Source organism: Talpa occidentalis, unplaced genomic scaffold (genome assembly GCF_014898055.3).
Source record: "Talpa occidentalis isolate TD23 unplaced genomic scaffold, MPIMG_talOcc4v2.1 talOcc4.14, whole genome shotgun sequence".
NCBI classification, from domain to species: domain Eukaryota; kingdom Metazoa; phylum Chordata; class Mammalia; order Eulipotyphla; family Talpidae; genus Talpa; species Talpa occidentalis.
In genome coordinates this window covers 71,688,646-71,715,994 of record NW_023601433.1, presented here as the reverse complement: position 1 = coordinate 71,715,994, position 27,349 = coordinate 71,688,646, and the positions used below count along the sequence as shown (strand labels likewise).

The following is a 27,349-nucleotide window of genomic DNA, read 5'->3' as shown; positions in this document are numbered from 1 at the left end:
GGCCTGGCTAGCTTAGAAGATCACAATTAACCAAGAGGACTAACAACTTCATTTGGAGTTACGAGCTGAGGATTTCCCACAATACGCTCTCTGAGTCTCTGCTGTAATCCTTTAAGGAAGACCTTAGAATCATTTCCATTTTGAGGAGAGACGGAGACAAGAGGGGAGGTGACATGCCACTTGACACATCTCATTTTAATTTGAGGGTCACTCACAGAGGGTGCAACCTAAGCAGCCTCAGGCTATAGGAAAGGAAAGCTTAGCTCTAGAGGCAGGCCGTGCTGGATTTACACGGGGCTCCTGACTTCCTCACGCCCATCACCTTTCCTGGCACATCTGTGAAGTGGGCACAATGCCTCCCCGCCAAGTGCACTGATGACAGGGGACAAAGATATCAAGCTGCCGGCCCCACTGTACCTGGAGGGGAGTTGCATCCTCTCTCCACACTTCTGCTGCCTCATCAGGGAAATGGAAGATAAGGCCGCTTGCTCTCTGGACCATGGGGAAATGTTACAGTGGGTAGTGAGGTGACCAACATGGAGTCTGGCACCCCCAGGGTTTCTGGTGGGTAGTTTAAAGCCCCTTGGAGGCTGGGAAAAGCCCATGGGACATCCCCACTTACAGTTTGGTCACGTCTGCCGACTGTGGGCGTTCCCGGAATGTCTTCCTCCTGGTCACTGGCCTTGCCTCGGAGCTCTCAGCAGTCCAGCCCTTGATCCGCTCCTGGACACTCATACCTGCTTTCTCTGCCTCTGGCTTGGCCCATGGGGACTCAGGAGTGGCCGGTGGAGGTTCAGACACCACTGCCAAGACCACCCCACGCTCCTCCTCATGCTGGCTGATGTGCTTCCTAATGCTGCTCTGGGAGGTCTGCTCTCTCCCAGCCAGGATCTCCCTGTCGGTCGCTCTGCTCTTGACTTCAGTGAATTCTTGCCCCTTTTCTGGCCTGGATGAGGGGAACTTGGGTACCTTCTCCAGGTCCTTGTCCAGTTTGGCTTTCTCTTTCCCAAGATTCTGGTCCTCTGTGGGGGTGACCCAAGCTGAGTCCCCGGCAGTTCTGAGGCTGCCCATCTCTGCCTGCTTAAAAAGCATCTTCTCGTTTGGTTCTCGGTTCTTCTTGGCCACCTCCAGGAGGCCTGAATCCAGGTCCTGAAGGGTAGCCTCTGCTTTGACAAAACACTCCCTGTCCACTTTGAGCTCCGGGTCAGACCTCTCCAACCTCCGATGGTGGGCAGTGGAAATCACTGTGGCTTCATGAGCTCCCTTTTTCAGCAAGGCCTCCCCTCTGTTCTCAAACCGGGCCGTAATATCCATAGACAGAGGCCTGGGCTTCCTCACCCAGGTCTTCTCAGGAGGAGTAGGGGGTATTTTCCCTACTGTGGCTGTTCCTCCTGAGCCTGACTTCTGAGGCTGAATGGATTCGGTGAAAATGGCCGACCTGGGCCTTATCTTCAGGTGAGGCTTGGGTTCCAGAGCAGGGCCCCCTGTGTCCTCCATACTGCTGGACTTTGAGAGAGCCTCTTTTGAGCCTATCTCCTCCTGGGTAGCAGCTGGCCTTATGTCCTGAGATAGAGAAGCTGGTCGGGGGAGGATCCCTCCCGGCTTTCGGGCAGGCAGGGCGGGCTTGGCAGCCACCTCAGGCCGGGAGCCTGAGGGGGGCTCCTTAGACTTGCCTACACTGGCCTCCCGAGTCCCCTTCCCCAAAGTGAGGCCAACCTTGGTGGTTTCAAAAACAATCATGGTGTTTGGACTGGGCCTCTGAAACTCAGCCTTGTTGAAGAGTGATGAGCTTCTTCTCAGGCCCTCCCCACTCCCTGACTCCTGTTCCACCAAGATGGGCATCTTCTCACCCAGAGACTTGGTCACCTTATCCTCAGAGAACCCACAGGAAGAAGATGGCCTGAGCTGGCCAGGCCCCGAGGATGCAACAGGGGATTTCAGGCCCAAGTCCTTCTCCCTGGAGAAGGGTTTTGGGGCGAGTCTTGGCAGAGGGAGTAAGCAGGCTGGGCTCCTGAAGAGGCTTTTTCCTTCCAAGAGTGGCCCTGAGGAAGCCCCAGAGGTGTCGCTGGTTTGGAGGAAATAGGTACGTTTTAGGGTCTCCTCCTTGGTGATCTCACCGAGGCCTGGCACTCCTGTCAGAGAAGTTAGGGAGCCGACCTCGACCCGCGTCACCATGGTTACGGTGGTGGCTCCATGGAGATGAAGAACACCCGAAATGGACAAGCAACCACTGAAAAAAGAGTAAACATAAAATTTGGTCAGTGTCTCTGTTAAAGCAGGCTGGAGGCCTGGGTTCTGGACAGCAGCTCTCTGCTGACTTCACCGGGCAAGCCTGGGCCAGTCTCTTCTGAGCTCCGGGCCAGGGGAGTGGACTAAATCACCAGCTCTGAAGTTCGTTCCAGCTCAATGGGGTCGGGAAAGGGAGCCAACATTCCCTAGGACTAGGCCAACTCAGCAAATCTCCAGGCCAGCACTTAGAGTTCAAAATGATTATCTCTGCTGTACATATCAGGAAGCCAGCTCAGAGAGGCCAAGTAAAAGGCACTCTGAGAATAAAGGACTCAAGTTGGGATTCGAACCCAGGTCTTACCACACACCCCCCAGCATAAGCCCTGTAATCCTAAGTATTTCCCCATTTTACAGCCTGCACACATCAGCAGCCCATTGAATTCTGGTCACAGCCCTCGGCTGAGTGCCAAGCACTGAGAGGGCAAATGGCCAGTCCCAGATCACACAGACACATAAAGCCAGAGTCCCTGAGGTCCCAGATTTGATTAGTGGCCCTGGAACCCAAACTTCAGCCCCCAACTCCATCAGACTGTCCCTTACATTTCCCCTCCCTCACATTTCCATATGCCTTAAAAAACGAACGCTACCCTCATTTTTCACTCCACCTGCATACACTTTTTGCCTTTAGTTCCTTTACTCTTGGACACCTATTACATGTTGGCTGCCTTCAGAGTCTCAATAAGAAGAGTAGCAATTATGGGCCTCCCTGGTGGCACAGCGGTTGAGCGCTGGGCTGCGAAGCTGCCCATAGCCTCTGCAGTGCTGGTTCGATCCCCAGCCGCCATTGAGGGTCCCACATGGCACGCAGACCTCTCCTGCCGCCTGCTGCTCCCCTCAGCAGTGTACTTCATCAGTCTGCCTGTCCTGCTCCCCGCTCTGGCTCCGGTGAATTTTCTCACCCTCCCACGCTTCTGACTGTACCCAGTGCTCGTATAAATAAATAAATAAATCTTAAAAGAAAAAAAAAAAAAAGAAGAGTAGCAATTAACAGTACAGGTTTACCATGAGTATGGCAGCAAGGTATGACAAGTGCTTGGCATGTTTTATAAATCACACCCTCCTTACAAGCCTAGGAGTTGGGCACAACGATTATCAAACCCCACTTTACAGAGATTCAGGCATGAGTCCTCTTGTTTATTTAGTTACAAGCTCTACTCTCTCAAGGCTAGAACTTCCTCTCTTACTAACCCTCCAAAAACCCTGAGAGATGAGGATTATCCTTATATCCTTCATGGAGCTGAAGGGCTCAGAGAGGTCACCCAACTTGCCTATAATCACACAGCAGAAATTTGACAAGTTCTTGCTCCCTTCAGCGCTGCCCTTTAAAGAATTATGTCTTACTCCTTTCTGGTCGTAAAAAGTACCAGACAAGTCACTATTCTTGATTCGGTCCCCCCTTGCTCACCCTGCTTCCCCACCAGTGTTCTCTTTCTGAGAACTGCAAAACTGCCCCCTGCCTGCCCCCATCTAGGTGGACTAAAAGCAGAAGGTATTTTAGTTCAACGCTAGTCTCCGCTTCCCTTCCTGGGGCCTCACATTGCTGCCCCCGGCTGTGACTCACTCTGCAGCCTCCAGGAAAGAACGGCAGATTTTGATATTTTCTCTTCCTTACAAGCCCAATGGTGTTAACAGATTCCTTCTCTCCAAGGCGGAGAACCCTGTCTAGACACAGTTCGAGGCATAAGGGAGAGACAGATTTGGAGAAACGAAGGATTCGGAGAACAGGAGGGAGAATTTCACCTGCAGAGACCCTGAGCTGAGTTCTAAGGTTCCCTGGGGTCCTCCCCCAAATCAGGACTGTTCACCTTTAGGGTCAGCCCCCATTACCTCTTGAAACCCTCTGAGAGCCATACAGACCCCAGAGGGAGACACAGGACAACAACAGGATTCAAGTGGCAGAGAGGAAATTCACTGGTAGAATGCACAGGCACCCTCCACCCCGGACACTCCAGCCCCCCTGTGCTTGGGTCCAGCACCCGCCCTACTCACCCAAGGTGGCAGACCCGGCTCAGGGAGTGTGTGTCGGCTGGAGAAAGCCAGTGGGGTCACAGCTCATGGAGAACGGGGCTGTCTGAACACTACATGGCAGAAGCAGGCGGAGGAGGAGAGGCTCTCCCAGCAGGCTGAGTTTCGGCAGGTCTGGGGAGACACAGGACGACAGCCTCAGTTCTGGAGTTCCGGCAATATGTGCACAGACGGCGCAAAAGCTTTGGAGCGCCAACTGCATCCGCTGGCATCTCCAGCTTGTAAAACTCATGCTCCCTTTGGATTTTCAATATTGTAGCTTTCTCTATAGACACATGTGTACAAAGAGTGCTGAGTCCACAGCAAGTGCTCAATGAAAATGTCCCCCATCCCTCTGGGACATGTTTATTGAGCACCTACTAGATGCACCAAGATGAACAAAAAATATCCCCGTTATTCAGGGAACTCAGTCTTCTGTAAGAAACACACGCACACACAAACACTGGGTATAAATGTCACAGTATATAAAGGGAGATGTGGAAGCACAGGAATAGAATTAATAGGCTAAAATTGGGAGTGATGGTTCTGAATAAATCCCTGAATTTAGAGGTGATTCCTGAGCACTCAAGGTGCTGGCTACTTTGGAGGCTGCTTCTGGTTGTCCTGTTCAGCAGTATTTAGACATTGCATCTCCTGGAGACTCTCACAGGCCACCTCAGGACCTTTGCACATGTTGTACCTTCTCTCTGGGATACACTTCTTGCCCCCAAAGACATAGGCCTGTACTCAGACCATGGCTCAGACACCTCTGCCCCCAACCTCCCAACCCAATGCAATCTTCTTATAAGTTCGTGGATCACCATGGCTACTTGGCAGGACCCAGTCACTGTTACACAGTACATTTAATAGTGTCTGAACCTTCATTTCTTTTTTTTTTTTTTAAGATTTATTTATTCATACAAGCACCAGGGTACAGGCCAGAGGTGCGGGAAGGTGAGAGAATTCACCAGAGACAGCAGAGAGCAGAACAGGCAGAAGGACCAAAACACACTGCTGAGGGGAGCAGTGGGTGAGACAGGAGAGGTCTGCTGCACCATGTGGGAATCTCCCTGGCTGGCCGGGAATTGATCCCACACCGCAAAGGCCGTGGACAGCTTCACAGCACTGTGCTCAACCCACTGCACCATTGGGGAGGCCCTGAGCCTTCATTTCACACCAGTATTTCCCATTGAATGACAAGCCCCCCAAGGACATCCTGAATCCCCAATCGCTAGCACAGAGCCCTGACATCTAATAACACCCAGAACATAACTGTTGAATGTATAAATAAATGATTATTGATTGAAAAAATTAATGAATGAAGAAATATTCTCCCGGTCTTGCTCCCCACTCTTCTAAGATTCTGAGTCAGCACAGGCGTCATGGGTTTTCATGACACCAAGCACCAGGGCATAAGATGAGTTACTCTGGCTCTGGCAAGTTTTGGAGCAGTCATAATAAGTCACCTCCCCCAGATGCCAGAACCAATGAGCTGTGAAGCACTCAGCTGGCTGCTCAGGCTACCTGTCCCATCAAGAGGCCCACTGGTTTTGCCATGGGGCCGGAGGGGTTGGTGGAGGGGGGGGGGGCGCCTCCTCCCTGCCCCATCCAGGAGCTTCTCTTCCTAAGACAGGCCACCGTTGGATACCTGTTGTGACCATTTAACCGGACCTATCCGGTTAAACATTCCCAAACATGGAATGAATGCTTCTCTATCCAGCTTTTCCTGGTAAGAGAGTCACCAAGAGCACACGTTGCTGAATTAGGATCAAAGGTACCCAAATGGCTGCCCACTTTGGTCATACTGCAGGTAAGGAAAAGGGGAAAGATGAGAAAGAAGATTCCTCGTCCAACCCCTTGAAACCAGAGTAGTGTCTCTGTTCTCAGCAATCTCCTATTTTGGGCTTCTTCTCAAGTTTTCATTGGAAATGCCTGGCGCATGCCTGGTATGTAAATATGGTTGCACAAACGAATCAATGAATTAATTAATAAATCAAGGAACAAAGTGGACGGGGGTGGGGAGGTGGGAGGTTGTTTGTAAATTACTGTGGTGGACATCGAAATACATTTTTTTAAGTCTTTCCAAACCTAGAAACCCACGAGTCTCAGGTTTTCATTTAACCTGTTGTAAAATACAAAAAAAAAAAACTGATTGAAATATATGCATTAAAACCTACTTTAAATGCATCACATATGTTATGCTTAATTTAAGAGATGCTAGTCTCTTCCAAAAGATTTCGGAAGCCCACTCACAGAGGCCAGCTGTTATTTATTCTTGAGGTGGCCTCGCTCACTCTTTTTTGTAACTCATACATGTTTATTATAATTGCTATTATTTGATTAAGAACATTATTTGTCCCTGCCCAGGTATAATGCTTCAAGTTGAATTTGTCAATAGCCCTCATTTATTACTCCACCTGTGTCTTATTTCTCTCCCACCATCCCTTACACCCATTTGACCCTTTCTCCTCTCGCTTCCCTCTGAATCTCAGAGCCTCACGATATTTATTAGCTTCCCCTGGGTTTTGTAAGTATTTTGCTCTGTCAAATGTCTGCTATGTAAACGTCCAGTATTTGTCTTTGTCATTCTGACTTGCTTTCCTACGCATCATTCCCTCCAACTCCTTCCATTTTGCTGTAAATGGCAACATTTCATTCAGTCCCTCTTTAATGTAGTGGCACAATGGTACAAGCCCAGGTAAAGAAAAAGAAAGCAACAAGAGAGTGAGCCACCTCTGGTTTTACATATGTTAATCGTCATGAGGGGCCAGGGAGGACAGCCACAGAGTAAGGCTCTCCTGGAGGTCAGAGTAGACCCCTACATTGGGCCAAGAAACACAGGCTTTCAGTCTGACCTCACCGTGGGGGTAGGCTTGGACAAGTCTCTGCTGCTGCTGCTGAACATGCCAAGACTGCAAGCTTTATCTCCCGGAATTGATTTGCAAAGTCTGAATTCCCATATCCTGCAATTTTACGCAGAGGAAACCATTTTCCTGAGAATGGAGTCACTTTCCAGAGCAACAGTAGCTGAAATTAGACAGGAGTCATTCTAGAGCATACATTTGTCCATCCTGAGAAACTTCTTTCCACAAGCCAGGCTCGGTGCTCGGTGCTCAGGGTAGGCACAGCCGTCCACCGTCTCCAGGGGAATCCCAGAGACCCCGACAGAAGAGAAGCACTTCCATTCAAAACCCAACAGTTTGGCAGCTCTTCTCTCGGATTCAGAGGCGTTGATTCATTCTAACAGCTGTTGCTGATCTTTCATAATTACACCCTTAAACCCTATCTGGGAGCTCACCAGTCATTTACTAGGCAGTCTCTGGGTGCTGCTTCCCTGGAACGCCACCATCTGGTGAGGAGGGTGAGCCAGTCCCAACACCTTTCAGCTACCAGGGAATGTGACCTGGGCTCCCAAATCTGCAAATTCATCCTGTGTGGTGCCTCGTGCCAAGGCCAAGTGCACGCCGGTGTCCTCGCAGAAGAGGAGGGGTAAGTAACGCTGCAGTACATCCACCCACAGTCCCCAGATGGAAAGAGCCCAGTGTCTAATGGCAATGGAGCGCTGCCTCCTCTTTCCTCTGCCCCAAGGCTGTGGCCCTCTGTAGAGGCAGGAAGGGAACAGGGCAGGTTTTCTATGATCCAGCAGATGGGTGAAGGAGAGTCCTGGAGTCCTTGGTGGCTTTGCAGGCTTTTATTGGGATTTACCAGGTACATGGCAGGCAGGGGTTCCGGGAGCGGGGGAGGAGGGGTGTCCGGGAGGCTGGCAAGTCTCCCAGCCCCCAGCAAATCTTCACTCTTTTGGGCTCTCTGGCGTTCTCTCATGGCCTCTGCCTCTTTACTCCTTTCACTCTTGTCTGTTCCATTCTCTCTGCTGTTCTTTCTCTACTCCGGTGGCATCCCCGTGACGCCACCCTTATAAGCCAAATCTCTCAGCCCAGGTGTACCCTCTTACATATGCCCACACCCTACTCCAGGTGTCCGCCATCAGGCATGCATTCAGGTCCTCAGATCCATCATCAATCCTAATGGCAGGAGGGCAGAAAAGCCTGATACTATTTTACCTTACCCTACACCCTTCCTCGTTCATTCACTCGTTCATTCATTTGTTCATTCATTCATTCTAATACGCAACTGACCAGGCTCTGTACCAATGTACCAGGCTCTGGGACAGACACTGGGGACAGCACAATGAACAAAACATCTAGAAAGCCCTGTTCCCATGGAGCTGATGAGCAAGAAGAGGGAGTGAGACAATAAACAACATATACAAGTAAAATCCTTAGAAGTCTAGCTAAATGACTATAATAAAGGAAAGGGCTTGAAATGGGGTGGTCAGGGAAGATTTTGCTGAGAAAGGACATTTAAAATCCACCCCCTTGAAACAAATGAGGGATCAGGAAAATATAATAAATAAAAAACCAAAACTAACAGGCAACTATAAATCAGACATTCTGCAGGGGAGTGGGAGGAGAGGGATCAAAACAGAGAAGAGGGCCTCCCTGGTGGCGCAAGGGGTTAAGACACAACCTATGAAGATATCCGCAGCCTCTGCAGCATGAGTTCGATCCCTGGCCAGGGAGCTACCCACATGGTGCAGCAGACCTCTCCTGTCTCGCCCGCTGCTCCCCTCAGCAGTGTACTTCGGTCAGTCTGCCTGTTCTGTTCCCCACTCTGTCTCTGTTGAGTCCTCTCACCCCCACCCCCCACACCTCTGGCCTGTACCCCAGCTCTTGTATGCATAAATACATAACTCTTTAAAAAAAAAAAGAACAGGGAAGGGAAGAGCACAAGGGACTATGGCAATGGCGCAGGAATGAACTGGTGCCAGGAATTATACGGAGACTAAAACTGAGAGGAGAAAGTAAATTTCATACAAAAATAAACAGTAATGTAAAATATATATTAATAAATAAATTTTTAAAAAATAAAGGGCAATATAGCTAAATGAAACAAATAAAATCCACCCCCTTGATGACATTCCTGCCTCGTTTGAAGCCTCCTCCTAGCTGCAGCCAGAGTGAGTCTCTGATATGTGTCATCATGTACCCCTCTGTTCATCTATGCCTCCCCACTGCCCTCTGGATGAAGATCAAACTCAGCTGAGGCCCAGCTTCATCTCTCTAGTTTCAGTCTACTGTCTGGCAGCTCCCATCTGTCTGTCTCTCTCACACACATTAACATACATGCTTCAACACAAGAAACACTACGCTGTTCCTAATATTCATTATCTCCACATTGTCATTTCCTCACTGTCTGGCTGATCTCTACTCACCCCTCAATTCTTAGCTCTAATGCCATCACCTCTTCCAGGAAGCCTTCCCTGATGCTCCAAGGTTCAGGAACATCCTATGTGCTCTCCGGTACCATCAGTCCAACACTGATGGTACATGTGGCACCTGCCTCTGTTTTCTCTATTAGACTATGAACTCCTGGCCAGGAAGATCCTGGGTCCAGTTCACAGCTATATCCCCAGTGTCTCACAACTTTGACAGTGTGCAGAAAATACTTGATGGGAAAGCATCCCTGAGAAAAGAAAATATTAACATGCAATGCAGGTGTGGGAGCGGGAAAATTGATATGCTCATCCGTTCCCAGGACAATGTAATTTAGAAAGCAATTTGGCAGTATTCATTCAATTAACATTTTTTGAGACTCTGTGAAGAGTCAGACACATACTCTGTCTCCTTCTGCCTTCTCTCAGCATTCTCTACGGCCATGGACTTCCCATTCTCCAGAGGAGGATGACTCAGCTCAGGTCGCACTCCAGTTAAGGGTAGAACGAGGGTTGAAATGTTCTGACTACAAATCAAGCATTTCCCCCCAATACATCTCACCCCCAAAACATCCGTTTATTTTTGACTTAATCATCTCACTTCCAACTTATGGAAGGAATTTTTAAAAAGAAGCCACATCCACAAAGATGTCCCTGCAGTGTCATCTGCATATCCAAGCATAGCCATCATATACCTGGATTTAGGGTGACAGCATTTATTTGAAAAAAAACCCAGAATTTATAAGCCATTTGAAATATCACAAGAGTCACGAGGTAGGCAGGGCAGATGCCAATTCCCAGCCTGCCTGAAGCCCGCAAACAGTACGAAAATCCACATCCACAAATTGGTGGTCAGAAAAGATGGTTGGCGTGGCTGCAAGAGCAAAACCTAGAAGTAATCCCCACTCGCCATGAATGGTGCAAGAATGTCAGCTGCAGGCAAGGAGATCTTCTGCAGCTCTTGAGAGGCGGGCTCGAGGGGGTCCATGCAGTGAGATGGAAAGAACTTATGATAACCCTGTTGGGGGGGAGGAGACCGACAGGAAACCTTTTTGAATTCAAGGTTCTGACAATAGCAGAGATTGTTTACACTAGTGGCCAAGGTCTGGGAGAAAAAAGGGACAAAGGAGAAAGAAAAAAATTCTTTGGGACTTGGGGAAGAATTGTTGGCAACATTTTCAATTTCTTTTTATTTTAAAATTCCTTTTTTCTTTCAACTAATGTTGTTTGTGCAAATAGACTTCTTTTTAAGCTTCAGTAGCAGAGGTTTCCCTCGGAGCAGTGTTCTCCCCATCAATTGAGAACACAGAGGTGTTAAGGCTCACTTCTGCCTATTTTCAGAGCTTCCAAAAGCTCTAAGAGTAAAAATAACTTATTTGTTAAGCACATCATGTGCCAGGCCTTGTGCGAAGGATTATCCATTTGCCCTCCTGACCATCCCAACAAGCAGGTCCTATTAGGACCCCTATCTTATGGATGAAGAAAGCGAAGCTGGGAGTGTCGAGGCCCTGGCGGTGGAGGCTGGATAATGCTGACACCACCTTCCTTCCTGTCACATTTCTTTGAAAGCCCACATGGACTTAACTACAACTGTGGTTTATGGCCTTCGCCCTCACCAGGGTGGCTATTACCACATAAGTAAAAACCAAAAAGTGTTGGTGAGGATGTGGAGAAACTGGAACCCTTGTGCACACTGGTGGGAATGTGAAATGGTGCAGCTGCAGCAGGCAAGCATGGCGGCTCCTCAGAAGTTAAACAAAGCTTCAGCACACGACCCAGCAACCCACTTTTGGGTATAGACACAAATGAACTGAAAGCAGGGAGTCCAGCATGTCCTTGCATGCCCATGTTCAAAGCAACATTATCCACAATAGCCAAGAAGTGAAACAAGTCAAGTGACTGTCTGCGGAGGAGTAGATAAACAAAGCTTGGTCTATCTGTAAATGCAACAGAGTATTATTAAGCCTGAAAAAGACAAGAGGTCCTGACAATTGCCACAACGTGCATACATTTACCACGAGGACGTTACGCTAAGTGCAGGAAGCCTGTGACAAAAAGACAAGCACTGCATGACCCCAGTTATGTGAGGTCCTAGAATGGTCCTACTGGTTGAGACAGCAGTAGAAATGGGTATTGCCAGAGTGGGGGGGGGTGGGGGTCGTTGTTTAATGAGGATAGAGTTTCAGTCTGAGATGATGAAAAGTTCCGCAGATGAATGGTGGTGACGGCTGGTGTAGAGTGAGGTAAAAAGTATCAGGCTTTTCTGCCCTCCCGCCATTTGGATGGATGAGGGAACCCTGTGGTCCTGAATGCATGCCTGATGGCGGGCACCTGGAGTGGGGTGTGCGCAAATGTAGACGGGATTCACCTGGGCTAAGACTGGGCTTTTAAGGGCGGCATCACGGGGACGCCAGCAGAAGCAGAGAAGGGAGACCACCAGAGAACGTCAGGGAGCCCAGAAAGAGTGAAGACTTGCTGGGAGCAGGGAGGCCTTCCAGTCTCTCGGCCCCCCAGGACTCCTGCCTGCCGCGTACCTGGTAAATCCCAATAATAAGCCTGCAAAAGCCACTGAGGGCTCCAGGACTCCTCCTCCTTCACCCGGTCTGCTGGATCAGAAAACCTGCTCCGTGCCCATTCCTGCCCTTACAGCTGGATAACAATGTAAATGCACTTCACACTGAACTATATGCTGAAAAATAGCTGAGAGTAAATTTTATGTTACGTAACACACACACACACACACACACACACACACGGAATATAGTGGCAATCAAAGAAGACCCCATTCCTGAGCGCAAGGAGTGACAATCTAGTGGGGAGGATGAAATCCGGGGCAATCTGTTGGGAGCAGAAAGGGCAACTGTACAGCCCATAGGTGGAGTAGACAGGGATGCCTCCTGGAAGAGGTTAGACTGGTAGGAGTCAGCAAGCAGAGGAAGAATACAGTGCCAGCAGAGGAAACAACACGCGCCAAGGGGCAAAGGTCCTCCAGTGTAAACCTATTGTTTTCCTTTCTTGGGGCAAAGTGAGGCGGTCCTGGTGAAAACCCTGAAAACAAAACTTGTGTACACTTAAGTCAGAGTCCCATTGGAGAGCACAAAACACTGGTCTGGGAATCAGAACTGGTAGTTCTGGTCAAGGCAACCATGCATCTCTGTTTACCTGGGACAGACCCTTTTCACTCAAAAGTGTCCAGGTCTGGGGGGCACATCATTTCATCACCCTAATTTTTGTTTTAAACGTAGTAGAGGGCCTCCCTGGCAGCTCAAGGAGTTAAGGCGCGGACTACGAAGCTGTCCACAGCCACTGCAGCACAAGGGTTCGATCCCCAGCCAGGGAGCAGCCCTCATGGCGCAGCAGACCTCTCCTGGCTTGCCCGCTGCTCCCCTCAGCAGTGTATTTCAGTCAGTCTGCCTGTTCTGTTCCCTGCTCTGTCTCTGGTGGGTCCTCTCACCCCCCACCTCCACCCCTGCCTCTGGCCTGTGCCCCAGCTCTTGTATACATAAATAAATAAATCTTAAAAAAAAAAAGTAGTAGACATCACATAACATAAAACTCACCATCTCAGCCATTTCAAAGCGTACAACACAGTGGCATTTAGTAAATTCACAATCTTGTGCAAAGATCACTGCTACCTAGTTCCAAAACATTTACATTAACCCAAAAGAAATGCCACACCCATCAAGTCATATTTCTCACCCTCCCCTCCCCCAGCCTCTGGCCACCACCACTCTGCTTCCTGTGTCCACAGAGCTGCCATTTCTGGATAGTTCTTAAAACCAGAATCACACAGTACATCCCTCACCCTAGTTTTGGTCCCAGTCCCTCCACTTACTTGCAATGAGAAGTCAGGCAAGTTCCTGCCACACTCTGGGCCTCAGTTTCCCCACCAATGAAATAAGAGATTGAACAAGCAGTCACTAAACTTCCTGTGATTTTAATGTGTCCGCAATTCCCAGTTTGATTCAATTCCAAGTCTCATCAGGTCTGCGTTACCCCTTTTCTCTGTGCTTGGCCCATCCCCGTGGGTTCCTGATGCTGAGACACACGTCCTCGTCCCCACGATTCCTTACAAATACCTGGCCCTCTGTAAAGGATTGCTGTGGGACTATATAAAAGTCTTACTCCCCTGTTGGTAGAAGTAGTGAGAGCTAAGTTTCCTACCAAGTTGCCCTATTTCTGTAAGAATTGCCTTACTGAGTAGAGTCTTGCCTTCTGTGTCAATTTTGAGTTCAGCCCATGTGACATTCAGAGTCTAGAATCCAGAAGAACAGTTGGAGGGGTTTTTTTCCTCAAAAGTTCCTGTTCCAACAGAGGTGATTAGGGCACGTTCACACTCACTGAAAGGCTCTGGTTTATTATGAGGTTGGGGGGTGCTGGGTTCAATAATGATGAACTGGCTTCCTTCCTTGAAGACTCTACAGAAACTTGAGTGTGCTGATTTGCATGCTACAGACATTCCAAAGCACCATCCACACTGCTTCACCCCAACATCCCTTCTAGGTGCCACCGCTGATCTGGAGAAAGAATGTACCACTTATCTTTACCCCTCTGCTTAAACATCCGCCTTTTCAATTTTCATTAGCCGGTTCCTTCCTGCTATTTGTGCTATTTCTGGACTGGCTAAACCACTCACTGTAACCATTAATCAAGATGCTTGTTTTGTTCTTCTCTGGATAGGGGATGGGCAAACTACTGTCTGCAGGCCACATCCTGCCCACTGCCTGGCTTTGTAAATAAAGTTTTACTGGGGCACAGTCATGCCCACTTGTTTACAGATTATCTGTGGCTTCTTTCAAGGCAGGAAGACAGAGCTGAGAAGTCGCTCAGCTTTAAAGTCCTCTGTTTAGCTATCTGGCCTGTTACAGAGAGAGTTGACAGACACCTGCTCTAATCTGTAGACAACTCAGTCCTAAGGATGTGACATTTCCTCTTTTAAAAACCCAAGAGCTCTCACTGAGGCTGAGACTTAGCCCTTGGGAAGTTGAGCAGTGGTTGCGGTGAATGACCATGACCTATTTTGGAATGAAACTACAGACAAAAAAGTTCCTAAATGACATGCACAAGTCTGATTCCATTTTATTTTGACAAAAATTCCCTTTGGGCATCCCAGGTTGGTGCCCATCAGAAGGTTCCTCTGGCTGTTGGCTCTGGATGGTGGCATTTAGGATGATTAGAAATAACTGCTAATCAATTGTATTTTTTTAAATTTTCTGTAGTTATCACATGGAGCCCCTGAAGCAAAGGGCTAAGTGTCAGGCTCAGTGAGAGCTCTTGGGTTTTTAAAAGAGGAAAATGCCACATCCTTAGCAGGTCCACAGTCCATAGTCTATCTTATAATTACATGGCCCAGCCCCCAACACTGGATCTTTTGATCATTTCCAACCATGGACCATTCAAACACTGCAATGAACAACACCACAAGCAGTTATTTCCTGAAGGTAAATTTTGCCATAAAGTGGCTGGTTCAAAGGGTGTGCACCCTTTTTTAAAGTGTTTGCTATAGGCAGAATAGACCTTCACAATGAAGGGAAACTCGTCCCACGCTGACTTCATTCAAAGCTTCGGAGGTCAGGGTTCTCGACCCCTCCTCTGAGGCAGATCCGATAAAAAAGTCTAATGAGCAATAAACCAAGGCACCTGGCAGGCCTTACCCTTATTGGGAACTTTACTGACTCATTTTCACAGCAGGATCATCACAGACTTGACTATGAGGGTTGCAAGGGCAATTAGAACAGCTCGGAGAGAGGTGAGTCTGGATCCCTCCTGGCAATGGAAGAGGCTGTTTCCCTTCTCAAGGTTAACAAACCAGAGATTAGCTTTCCCGGCCTCCTTAGCTTGCAGGAGCAGCCAGGTGATCCAGCCCTGACCAAAGAGACACAAGGGGTCAAGGCTGGAAGAGCAAGGGAGACTTTGGCTTGTTGATAAAGCAAACATACGCAGCTCATGGCATTCCTCTCCCCTCTCCCTGCTTGGAACAAAGATGTGATGCCTGGAGCCAAGCAGCCCTCTTGGGACCATGAGATCAAAAGTGATACTTTAAGAATAATTAAGATACTGTAAGAATAGTTGTTGAGGAGACCAGAGGAGAACTTCATGATATAGCTAATCCACTGTATTAACTCTGAATCACTCTCTTCTGGATTTTTTGGTTTTGTGATATAATAACTATAATGTACTGATTAAGCCATTGTTAGGGAAGGTTTCTATGACATGCAGGTAAAAGCATCCCTAACAGACACAGGGAATTTGGTACAAAATGATTAAGTGGATTAGGCTTTTAAGTAAATGTAGCAAACACAGTGCTTTTGACAAGTCACCTCACCTCTGAAAGCTGGTGAGATATGGGAGGGAGGAATAAGAGTGAGAAGATCTCTGAATTCATGGGTAAATTAAATTCAATGACACCTTCCTCAAAGGATTCTGAGGATTAAAAATAGTGCATGTAAAACACTGATCTTAGCACATAGTAGGTTTCTGCAAATGCATGATAAATGAGTGAGCAAATAAACAGAACATGAAGCCTAATGGAATGGTGTGTGGGTCGGTAGGATGTGGGGGGGGGAGAAGCAAGAGTGGAGAGAAGATCTCTGAATTCTTTAAGACCAAAAAGAATAGTTCTCTGTAGAAGGAATTTGGGAAAGTGATTCACAAGTCTACCCTTACCCATTTTCAAGTTGTACCCCAGTTTCACAGCTGGGTAGTGTGGAAAGAAGACCAAGTGGCTAGGTGAACACTGTTTGCAAGCCTGGGCTAAGATCCAGTACCAGCCTGTCAGCTCTGTAAGCCTTGACTGACAAGTGGAAATACCAAAGAATGTATACACCAAACATCCCCCCAAACCAGGAAACCAGGGCGACAGAAAAGCCTGAAAGAATGGTCCACATTCAACCTGTGCCCCAAGGGTTGGGACAGGCCCATCCCACACCACCTCCCACCAGCCAGTCCACTTCACATGCCTTCCATGGCAAGAAGCCAGCAGTGATGGACATGTCCTCTCTCGGTTTTCCCAGGATAACTGTGCCTCCCACACCCTTCAGGCAAAGAGCTGACTCCTCCTCCTAGCCCAGCTTCCCAACACCCCCATAAATCTGTCAGGGCCTGGCACTACCAGCCTCAGGGCACAATAGGTAAGCCCTGCTCCTGGCATTAAACTTGGGCTTCTGTGTAGCTGAGAAAATATACCTGGTCCAACTGCCCGAAGGAGAAGCCAATGGACTCTCTAAGTCTGTTCAATGGCTTCACCCTTCGACCCACTAAGTGCTGGGTTAATAAGCACCATCCTCAAATCATTGACACTAACTGAGTGCTGATTTCTGTGCCAGACTGCATAATAGATGAATTTCTTCATTTAATCCACCCTGAGGCAGGTCACATGATGAGGTCCACTTGCTGAATGAAGACTACAAAACTTGGGAGATTCAGCAATTTGTCAAGGGGTGAAATCAAGATTTGAACTTCACACCCCACCCTGTTAATCCTTGTATTGCTGTGTTATTGGGTGCTACCCATGTGCTGAGTACTGTGCCCAGGCCTCTGTGTGTGTAATTTCTGTTAATCCCTCCAAAGAGGTCCTGGGGCTGATACTATTATTATCCTCAATTAAAAGGCAGGTAAGCCACGTTCTCAAATGCGAAGTGATTTGCTAAAGTTATCACTTAGTAAATTCAATCAAGGTGTCTTGACTCTGGAGTATAAGCTCTTTACATTTTGTTATTCACCCCTATGGCCTGACCTAGGGTCATCAAAGCAGGTTTGAGGGCAGAACACACTTATTCTTGAAGCACAGCTTAGTGGGGGATGCAGACGGTGTGATGAAACTGAGGTCCATCAGCGAGAGAGAGTCTAGTGGATGGAATAATGTACCCCAAAGATGTCCAGGTCCTAACCCCCAAAATCTGTGAATCCATTAGCTCACTGGCAAAAGAGACTTTGCAGATGAAATAAAATGAAGGCTCTTCAGATGGAGAGAGTAGCCTGAATTGTCCAGACGGGCCCAATGTCATCACAAGGGTGCTTATAAAACTGAGTCCAAGAGGAAATGTGAAACATTTTGGGAAAGAAATGGGAAAGAAACAGTGAAGAAGGGCCACAAGCCAAGGGATGGAGCGGCCTCTGTGAGCAGGAAAAGGAAGGAAAAGGAGTCTCCCCTCGCCCTCCAGAAGGAATGCACCTGTGCTGACCAAAACTGTAAGGGCAACACATTTGTATTATTGAAGCCTCTGAATTGTGAACTTCTTAAAACAGCAATAAGGAAACTCATACAGAGCTGAACCTGGCTGAGAAGAAAGGAAGAGAGATTGTTTGGAGGAGGGGGGCATGGAACTGAATGATTATCTCAATAATCCCAATGCTCAGGCCTCTATGAGGTTCTTTGAGTTGATCCCTGGTGCCACCAAAGGCCTTCCTCTCGCATTGCACCCCCACACCCTCCATTCCTGCTCATTGGGGTCTTTAACAGCATCAAATCCTGCAAGGCAGATCCTGGTATTGCATTTTCCATTGTGGTTACTAGAATGTAAATGTCAATAAAAGCTAAGCAAAAATTTCAATTCAGGGCCTCCCTTGTGGCACCGGTTAAAGTCTCAGTGTTATCAAGCTATCACTAGCCACTGCGGCATGAGTTTGATCCACAGCCAGGGAGCTGAACCACATGGTACAACAGACCTCTCCTGTCTCGCCTGCTGCTCCCCTCAGCAGTGTATTTCAGTACACCTGCCTCTTCTGTTCCCCGCTCTCTCTGATGAATCCTCTTACCCCCTGCACCTCTGGTCAACACCCCAGTTCTTGTATGCACAAATAAATAAAATAAATCTTTAAAAAAAAAATTTCAATTCAGTGCTTCAACTGCTCTAGTCCTGTTTTAAGTGTTCAACAGGCTCCTGAGGAGCAGTAACTTACTGGACAGTCCAGAAAGTTCTATCTGCACAATCCCAATACACAGATGTGGAAACTGAGGCTTGGGGAGAGGAAGTCACGAGGGCGGGAAGAGGCAAAGTGGTACTTCCCAGGATCCACCCCAGGATCTTATAACTTTGTCCTCAGCCTTCTCAGCGCAGCCTGGGGAGGGGGTGGAGAGGGCCTAGACCACAGGGCTGACCGCCCCCACCCCAGGCACAGCTTTAGGTATCTGCACAAATTACTCCCTGGTTGTAAGGGGTCATGACCTGTAGCATCATCACTGAGAACAGTTTGTTTTGACCTCTTTGTCTCTCTGTCTTTAAGGCAGGATGCCAGGTAGTGAAATGAAGTGGGTAGAAGAGAGGCCTTGTTAATGAAAGGTTTTGCTTCATGGAGGCTCCAGGGGATGAAGGGACTCACGAGGGCACAGAGTATCTGTGGTAGAGGCTGAGGAGTGCCACGTGTTCTGGTGATCAGCCACTGACCCCAGCCCAGTTACCAAGCCCATCGCCTTTACTAACTGGCATCCAGGACAGAGTGAATCTCTACCTGCAGAGTCAGAACTACACCGAACCTTATCACAGTAACATGGGTCAGTGTTGAGGCCACGCTGGCCACCTATGCGGAATTCCCCTAGGATTCCCTGCAGGATGAGTTATACTGAGCACGAGCAAACCTTTGACACTTTTAGATAGAGGCAGGTACAAAGAGTTTCAGGGGGGAAATACAACTAAAAATAAGTTGGTTTTTTAAAAAGATTTATTTATTTATTTATACAAGCACTGGGTACAGTCAGAAGCGCGGGAGGGTGAGAGAATTCACCAGAGCCAGAGCGGGGAGCAGAGCAGGCAGAGGGACCGAAGCACACTGCTGAGGGGAGCAGCGGGCAGCAGGAGAGGTCTGCGCGCCATGGAGGTCTGCGCGCTATGTGGGACCCTCCTCCGGTGGCCGGGGAGCAGCCGGGGATGAAACTGGCGCCTCAGAGGCTGCGGGCAGCTTCGCAACCCAGCGCTCAACCACTGTACCACTGGGGAGGCCCTAAAAATAAGTTTTAAATTCATCCTTTAGGGGGAAGGAGGGCAGGGAAATGGGTGGATATGGAGGACAAAGATGGGACAGAGGCCTCCACACTTTGCTAATGTTCCTTTTGAATATTAAGACAGTATTACTTAGCTAAACACATAACTAAAAATTGGAATGTAAAGCCTTTTGGTACCACATGGACCATTAAGTTTCCACTGATTGCTTTCTACAGATCACAGGGATGGGTACATAAATATGAATATGAATAAAGCGAAGCTTAGAGAAAGTGCCAGAAGAATATATGACAGGTTCACAGAGGTTAACTCTTAAATGCAGGCAGGTGAGACTACAGGTGATTCCAGTCTTCTCATTCCTGAGCAATTATTTATAATTTTCATGCAATAATTACAACAAAGGCAGTTTCTATTAACAGCATGAGTAACAGTTTCTGTGGGAGACACTTGACGGACAAAAGTTCATGTTTCCCAGCCACCGCTAAAGCAGGTACCATTCTCCCATCTTACAGATAAGGGAGCAGGCTCAGAGAGGCTAAGATCACAAAACCCATCCTCTTGATTCCTTTGCTGTGCTGCTTTCTGATAAAGTTTAATGTGCTTGTAATAGAAAAAAAGGTAAAGTTTATGAAATACTAATTAAATGACAGCACGAACTTAAGAGATGGGCCTCACACCTCCTAGCGTTTCTCAAGGTGTGTACAGCTGACCCCTTGGGTGCTCTGCCCTCAGCACTCACCCCTCCATGCAGGAGAGGCCTGAAAGTCTCTGGCTGAAGGCCTGGGTCCCGGCAGCAGAAGCCCCAGATTCCAGAACACTGCATAAGCAAAAGCACAGGCACAGCCCTCACCAAAACTGGAGAGGACCTGGAGTATCAGTGCCCAGCTCCCTCCCTCTCTGGGGGCAAACTCTGGTGCTCCATCTCACTGACTTGATAGCACACTATTGCCTCCTTGCCTGTCCCATCTGACCTGCACAGGACAGTAGTGCTTCCGGAGGTCACCTCCCCAAGGCACAGTTCACATCCGTGCCTCAGGCCCCTGCTGGGAGAGCCCAGCCAAAAGCCCCTGAGGTGCTCAGCTTCTCTGTCCCTGCCATGGTAGCCAATGGTTACCATGCCTCAGGTCACAGAGACAACCAAATGGTGACAACCAAATTGCCAGGCACTCCCTCGGTGTTAGGGGAAAACTCCAAACCGATTTCCTTCCTGCATCATTAAACCACAGCACCCCCATGACAAATGCTGAGTCCAGAAATGAGACGCCCTGCTTGCTTTTTAGGACATTACAGTAAAAGGATGTCCTGGATGTGTCTGTACCAGAGAGCAGAGTGATTTCACCAACCCAGAAGTGGGGCACAAGCAATCTTGGGGGTCCTGTAATGATGCAATTGAGATTTGTGTGTGTATATATACATATACATATAAATATATATAGAAATATATATATGTATGTACTACTCTATATCAATCATATTATATAGATATTACATTATCACATAGTATATGTTACATATTTATATATAGTATATTTTTATATAACATATACACATAAATACTTATTTATATGATACAGAGGTTGCTTTAGTATAAGGGTTCTGTAATTGCCCCCCCCACCCCCGGTGGCGCAGCGGTTGAGCGCTGGGTTGCGAAGCTGTCCACAATCTCTGCAGCGCTGGTTCGATCCCCGGCTGCTCCCCGGCCACTGGAGGAGGGTCCCACATGGCGCACAGACCTCTCCTGCCACCTGCTGCTCCCCTCAACAGTGTACTTCGGTCCTTCTGCCTGCTGTGTTCCCCACTCTGGCTCTGGTGAATTCTCTCACCCTCCTGCGCTTCTGACTGTTCCCAGTGCTTGTATGTATAAATAAATAAATAAATAGATAGATAGATAGATAAATAAATAAATAAATCTTTAAAAAAAAATCAATAAGGGTTCTATAAATTCAGGTTCTTCCAGATATAGGAATCCTGTGTTAACTGCCCACAGGACCACACAGCAGGCATCATCTGAAAATTATAAGCCACTGGCCCTGCCCAGCTTAGGAGAAAGGTTGGAGAGGCAGGGAAGCCTCTTTAGAGACTCATGAGTTAGCACTTTTTTAAACAGAAGGTGTCCTAAAGGACTTTAAGAGATCACACTCTGCATCTAATCCTATTCAATCTGTGTTCTGTGTTTTACATCACTCTCCACCTCCCACTTCTCTCCACCCGATCCTTAGCAAGCCTCCACCCCAGGCCAGACCACCACTCTCTCTGCGGTCAGGACCCCACCAGCCTCCACACTAAAACAGATAAGATCTTTCCAAAGGGCCTAATTAAACATTCCATCTGCTACACAGAAACCTTTCAGTCAGATTTAAACAATGAAACTTCTAGAAGAAAACATGGGGTAAGTAAAACTTCTGTTCATCAGAAGACACTATGAAGAGAATTAAAAAACAAGACATAAATTGGGATAAAATATTATATAAATTATATAATACATAATATTTTATCTATATTATAAGTTGTAATTTGTAATGTTATATAAAATATACACATATATGTATGCACATATGTACACACACACAAAGACTTCACAAAGGACTCTAAATTAATAAGGAAAAGACAACCTGGTTTGTTAAGGGCAAAGGATTTGAATGGACACTTCACACTGAGAGAGGGGGAAAAGTCTTCAATGATCAATAAGCAAAAGAAAAGATCATTGGTCACTGACAAAGCACAAATTAAAATCACAACGAGATACTGCAGTCATAATGGCCAAAATTACAGAGACTGACACTAGCAAGTGCCCCTACGGAGGTGGAAGTGGAACTGTTATAGGACAGGGAGCAAATCTGTGATAGGACAGGGAGAGGGGCAGCCCAAACCCTGCACACCTGCCTATTCTAAATGGGTTCTGCCATCCGCCGCATCAACACAAAACATCGGAGACTTTAATGGGAAGGAACTTTAATAAAACTAGGAAACAATACAGGTAAGGCAAAGAGTCTAGTTTCTAAATGAAGCATCCAGAGTTACCCGTCCCCTCGTGGGTAAAAGTCCATCCAAATGGGATTGGCCCAAAACAAGGCCCCAAAGCCTGCTACAAGTCTAAAGCATCTTCCAGTGGGGACCCACAGAAAAGGGTCACAAACAACTGGACAAGCCCGAAAGGAAAAGAGCAAAATCAACATCAAGATAAAAGCTGCCATTGTCACCTCCCCACGGGTCTCACCCACATCTGTGTCACCTAGTCCATGACCAAAAGACAAGCGCAGTTTTTTCACGTGTCTCTAGGCTCCATGCGCCTCCTCCAGGTCTCCTGGCTCCATCCTGCTTCCTTCCTCAGTCTCTTCTGCAGCTTCTCCTCTTCCTGCTCAGCTCCACCCTCCCTTGGGTGGGGCAGGGAACCTCCCCCTTTCCTGGGGACCACCCTGTTACAGAACTGGTTTTAAATCAGCATATACACCTTGGGAAAATCCTCGACAAAACCTACTAAAGTGGACCAACACCCAATCCACGACCTGTCAAATTACCCAATATATGAGTGCTGGGGTCCATGAAAAACACACTCAGGAGTGTTCCTGGCAGCTCCATTCATAATAGCCCAAACCTGGAAATCAATAAACTGTGCATCAATAGTTGATGAAATTAATAACTTGGAGCATAACATATGCTGGAATAGAATACAGCAGTGGGCAAAACCAAGTTATCATGGCATGCAAAAAAGCATGGGAATAATCACAGATGTGTGGGGAACAAAATAAGCAGGACCCAAAGCGATAAAATTGTACTTATCCAAAGTTCAGGAAGCAGGCAAAACCACCTATCACCTCGAGGTGATACAGCAATAACCTTTGGGGTTTTTAACTAGGGGAGGTCCAAGGAAGCCCTTTGGGGGCCTAGAAAAACTCTGTATCTTGATATGGAATGGTGATCACATGGTCATACAAAACTATCCATCCAGTTTACATTTGAAATTTGTATAATTTACAATATGTAAGTTTTATGCCTAAAACCCAAAACTTCCAGTGGCCTCCAGGTGCTCATGAAATAAAGCCACACCTCTCAGAATGGCCCTGCATGATCTGCCTTCCCACCCCCAGGACCTCATCTCTTGCCCCACCCCACTAGTTCCTAACTTGCTCGTTCTAGAGAGCTCAGCTTGCTTTGACAAGAAGAGAGTCAGGGTCTAGAAGAATCCCACCCATGGATGGGTAGAGAAACCAGCAGGGAATTACTAGTTGGCTTCTCTTTTTCCTGATTAATGTCAGGATCTGTGTGCACCAATGCAGCAACAGGTCCCAGATTATATGCCTCTTCCTCCAGGACACCTTCCCAGACCCCTGCCCCATTCCAGGCAGGTTTTGGGTCCCACAACTCTCTGCTTCTTTGTCACATGAACCCTACTGTAAGCCTGTTTACTCTCCTGCTTTGCTCCCTGAGGGCTGAGATCCCCTCTGTCTTGTTCCCTGTTTTATCACTAGAACCTAAAAAGACACATAAATAGGAACACACAAACATCTGCCAGGACAAATGAATGTTTGAATATGAATGGTTGAATGCAGAAAATGAATCATTTAATGGAGGATAAGAATGGGATGAGGCCAATAGGTATTCTATGCAATTCCTTCAGTGGACAGAAGGTGAAAATGGGGCCCAGAGAGGATGAGTGGCTTGCCTCAAGTCACAGTCAATTAGGGGCAAATGCTGCTGTACCACCATCACCCCCTCCCCCCAGCAGGCCCCCTTTTCTGGTGCTGCATCCTTCATCCCACTTGCTTTGAGGGTCACCTTCTAACTCTCACAGGTAGACCCTTCTCCAGCATGGCTGTCCTCTAACACGCTGGCTCAAGGCTGTCCTGGTAGCTGCACCCCAACCAGGTCATCCATAACCAATGACTGACCTATGTGGGACACAAAAATCTGCTTACCCATGACTTAAGCTGGGCTGGATGAGGACATGAGCTCTGTGGCTCCATAGGCCTTTCCTCCACCCCGAATGACCCCCTCCCCCATCACCAATCCTCACCGCCCCACCCCCCCACAGTATGAGACTGGAGCTAAATTCTGCTGAGACCACATCCCTTCCCCTGCCCCTCTTGCTACCCTCACCTGCCACTCCAACGAGCCTGCACCAGTCACTCTTACAGAACGCGCGTCGCAAGCTCGGCTTCTCTGGGCTCTACCCACGCCAGGACAATTTGCCTGGCTCCTGGTGGAGGCACAGCCTCTGGAATGGGAGTCTAAAATGAAGGACAGAAAGAGATAAAAAGACACTTCTCCAAAGAAGAAATGCAAATGGCCAACAGACATATGAAAAATTGTTCTACATAACTTATCATTAGGGAAATGCAATTCAAAACCAAAACGAGATACCACCTCACAGCTGTGAGAAGGGCCCTTTTTAAAAAAAACTCGAAACAACAAATGCCGGATGTGAAGATAAAGGAACATTCTCACACCGCTGGCGGGACTATAAGCTGGTCCAGCCACCACAGAAAGCTGTGGGGGGATGCTCAGAACCTTGGAGATGGATCTACTATATGATCCAGCAATTCCACTCCTGGGAATGTACTCAGTGGACACAAAATCACTGATTCAAAAGGAATCTTGCACTCCTATATTTACTGCAGCACTATTTACAACAGCCAAGATAGGGAAACAACATAAATGCCCCCAAATAGACAAATGGATCAAGAATATGTGGTCCATATGCACAATGGAATACTGCTCAGCGATACAAAAAGATAAACACATGCCACTTGCGGCAACATGGATGGAGCTGGAAGGGATCATGCTCAGTGAAATTAAGTTAGAAGTCCAAAATAGTGGACGGTTTCACTCATATGTGGAATATAGAGGAACCAAACACAGGGTCAGGTGAAAGACAGAACTTGCAAGATGAACATAGATCTGAGGCATACAGCAGAGGAGCAGGGAGAGGAGTCACACAGGGGAGGAAAGAGCACCAGGGACTCAAAATGAATCGTGGGTGCTGTGGTGGTTGGAAACTATGGGGACTATACCTGAGGGGGGAAATCAAATACTGTCTAAAAATTCATAATTATGTAAGAAAATAAACTTAATAAATAAAGAAAGCAGTAATCGAAAAAAAAAAAATGAACAATGCCAGTTATGAACTCAGGGGGCCCAGCTGCCAGGGGAGACGTAGGCAGAGCGGGTGTGTACCTGTTGGGGGAGAGTCTACCCTTTGGTTCCCAGCACCCCCTACTTTTTTTTAAGATTTATTTATTTATGCATACAAGAACTGGGGTACAGGCCAGTGGCGTGGGGGGTGGGAGGATCCACCAGAGAGAGAGTGGTGGACAGGCATATTGACTGAAATATACTGCTGAGGGGAGCAGCGGGTGAGACAGGAGAGGTCTGCCTCGCCATGTGGATTGCTCCCTGGCCAGCCGGGGATAGAACTCGTGCTGCAGTGGCTGCGGATAGCTTCATAGGTTGCATCTTAACTCCTTGCGCAACCAGGGAGGCCCCCACCCCCTACTTTTCTTGTAAAAGATACACAGAAACATCCACCCAAACACCCTTAACATCCTTGCTTTTCAGCCACCAGCAATGAAGCACTAAATGTCCCTCTGAGTCCACAGAGGGCCCTCCGCTGAGACAACCTGCCCCTCATCAGCTCTCAGAACTGCCACCTGGACAGAAAGGGGTCCGCTCCCCAATAAGTCACTGCAATCCCCCTACCCCCAACCCAGGCATAGAGCACGACCTGTTACAGAAAACACCATGCAATCTCCTAAATTTGGATAAACACCACCTGCTCTCTATTCTCCCAGGCCCTAATTTTGCCCAGCGTAATCACCAGTTAAGAGCTCAAAGGACACCGTGTTTGGGGGACAGCACACAGGATTGGCGCCCAAGAGTCCCCCCACCCGCAACCCATCTCCTTGCCCTGTCTGTGTCCCTCTGTGTGACCATGCAGAGGGTGACTTCCAGAGTCAGCCAGAGGCTGTCAACCCCATATCAACCTCTACCAGCTGTGCGACCTTGGGCAAGTCACACCACCACTCTGGGCCTCGGCTTCCTCATCTATAAATGAACCAAGGATACGTGCTTTACATGCTTTTTGGAATGCTTTTATTTGACGATTAAAGGAGACCACATGAGCGAAGTGCTTAGCACATCCCTGGTTACCACAGGCATCAACTACTGTCCTCAACAACAGTATTAATAGTCATCATTCAGAGATGAGTGACTGGGACTAGGCGGCAGCCTGCAGGGTCAGAACATTTGCTCATCCACGTGTGCAGGAAAGAGGCAGAAAGGAGGGGGACAGTCTTCATGCAGCATCCCAAACAAGACAGGAAAATTAAGGGCCTCCCTGGTGGTGTAGGCGGTTGAGCGCAGCACTGTGAAGCTGTCCGCAACCTCTGCAGTGCCGGTTCGATCCCCGCTAGCCTCGGAGCAACCCACATGGTGAGCAGACCTCTCTTGTCTCGCCCACTGCTCCCCTCAGCTGTGTACTTCATCCGTCTGCCCGTTCTGTTCCCCACTCTATCTCTGGTGAGTCCCTCCCGTGCATCTGGCCTGTACCCCTGCTCTTGTATAAATTTAAAAAAAAAAAAAAAAACTTTAAAAAAAAAAAAAAAGAGGGCCTCCCCGGTGGCGCAGCAGTTGAGTGCTGGGTTGCGAAGCTGCGAAGCTGCCCACAGCCTCTGCAGCGCTGGTTTGATCCCCGGCCACCAGGCTAGGGTCCCACATGGTGCACAGACCGCTCTTGCCGCCCACTGCTCCCCTCAGCAGTGTACTTTGTCAGTCTGCCTGTTCTGTTCCCCGCTCTGGCTCTGGTGAATTCTCTCACCCTCCCACGCTTCTGAATGTACCCAGTGCTTGT

General features: G+C 48.0%; 1 protein-coding gene across 3 annotated transcripts in view; it reads right to left on the bottom strand.

Annotated features, from left to right (window-relative positions):
* Window positions 1-27,349, bottom strand: part of KIAA1671 (KIAA1671 ortholog) — a 179,853-nt gene that overhangs the window by 122,611 nt on the left and 29,893 nt on the right. Inside the window, exons 1-3 of one of the 3 annotated variants that reach the window (XM_054695195.1) lie at window positions 24,601-24,731; window positions 4,279-4,428; window positions 623-2,230 (exon numbers count right to left, since the gene is read on the bottom strand). In XM_054695195.1, the coding sequence (XP_054551170.1) occupies window positions 623-2,175 (1,553 nt within the window). In that variant the 5' untranslated portion in view covers window positions 2,176-2,230; window positions 4,279-4,428; window positions 24,601-24,731. Of the gene's footprint in view, window positions 1-622; window positions 2,231-4,278; window positions 4,429-24,600; window positions 24,732-27,349 lie in introns of those variants that run through there. The other 2 variants (XM_054695194.1, XM_054695196.1) reach the window with 2 other exon arrangements.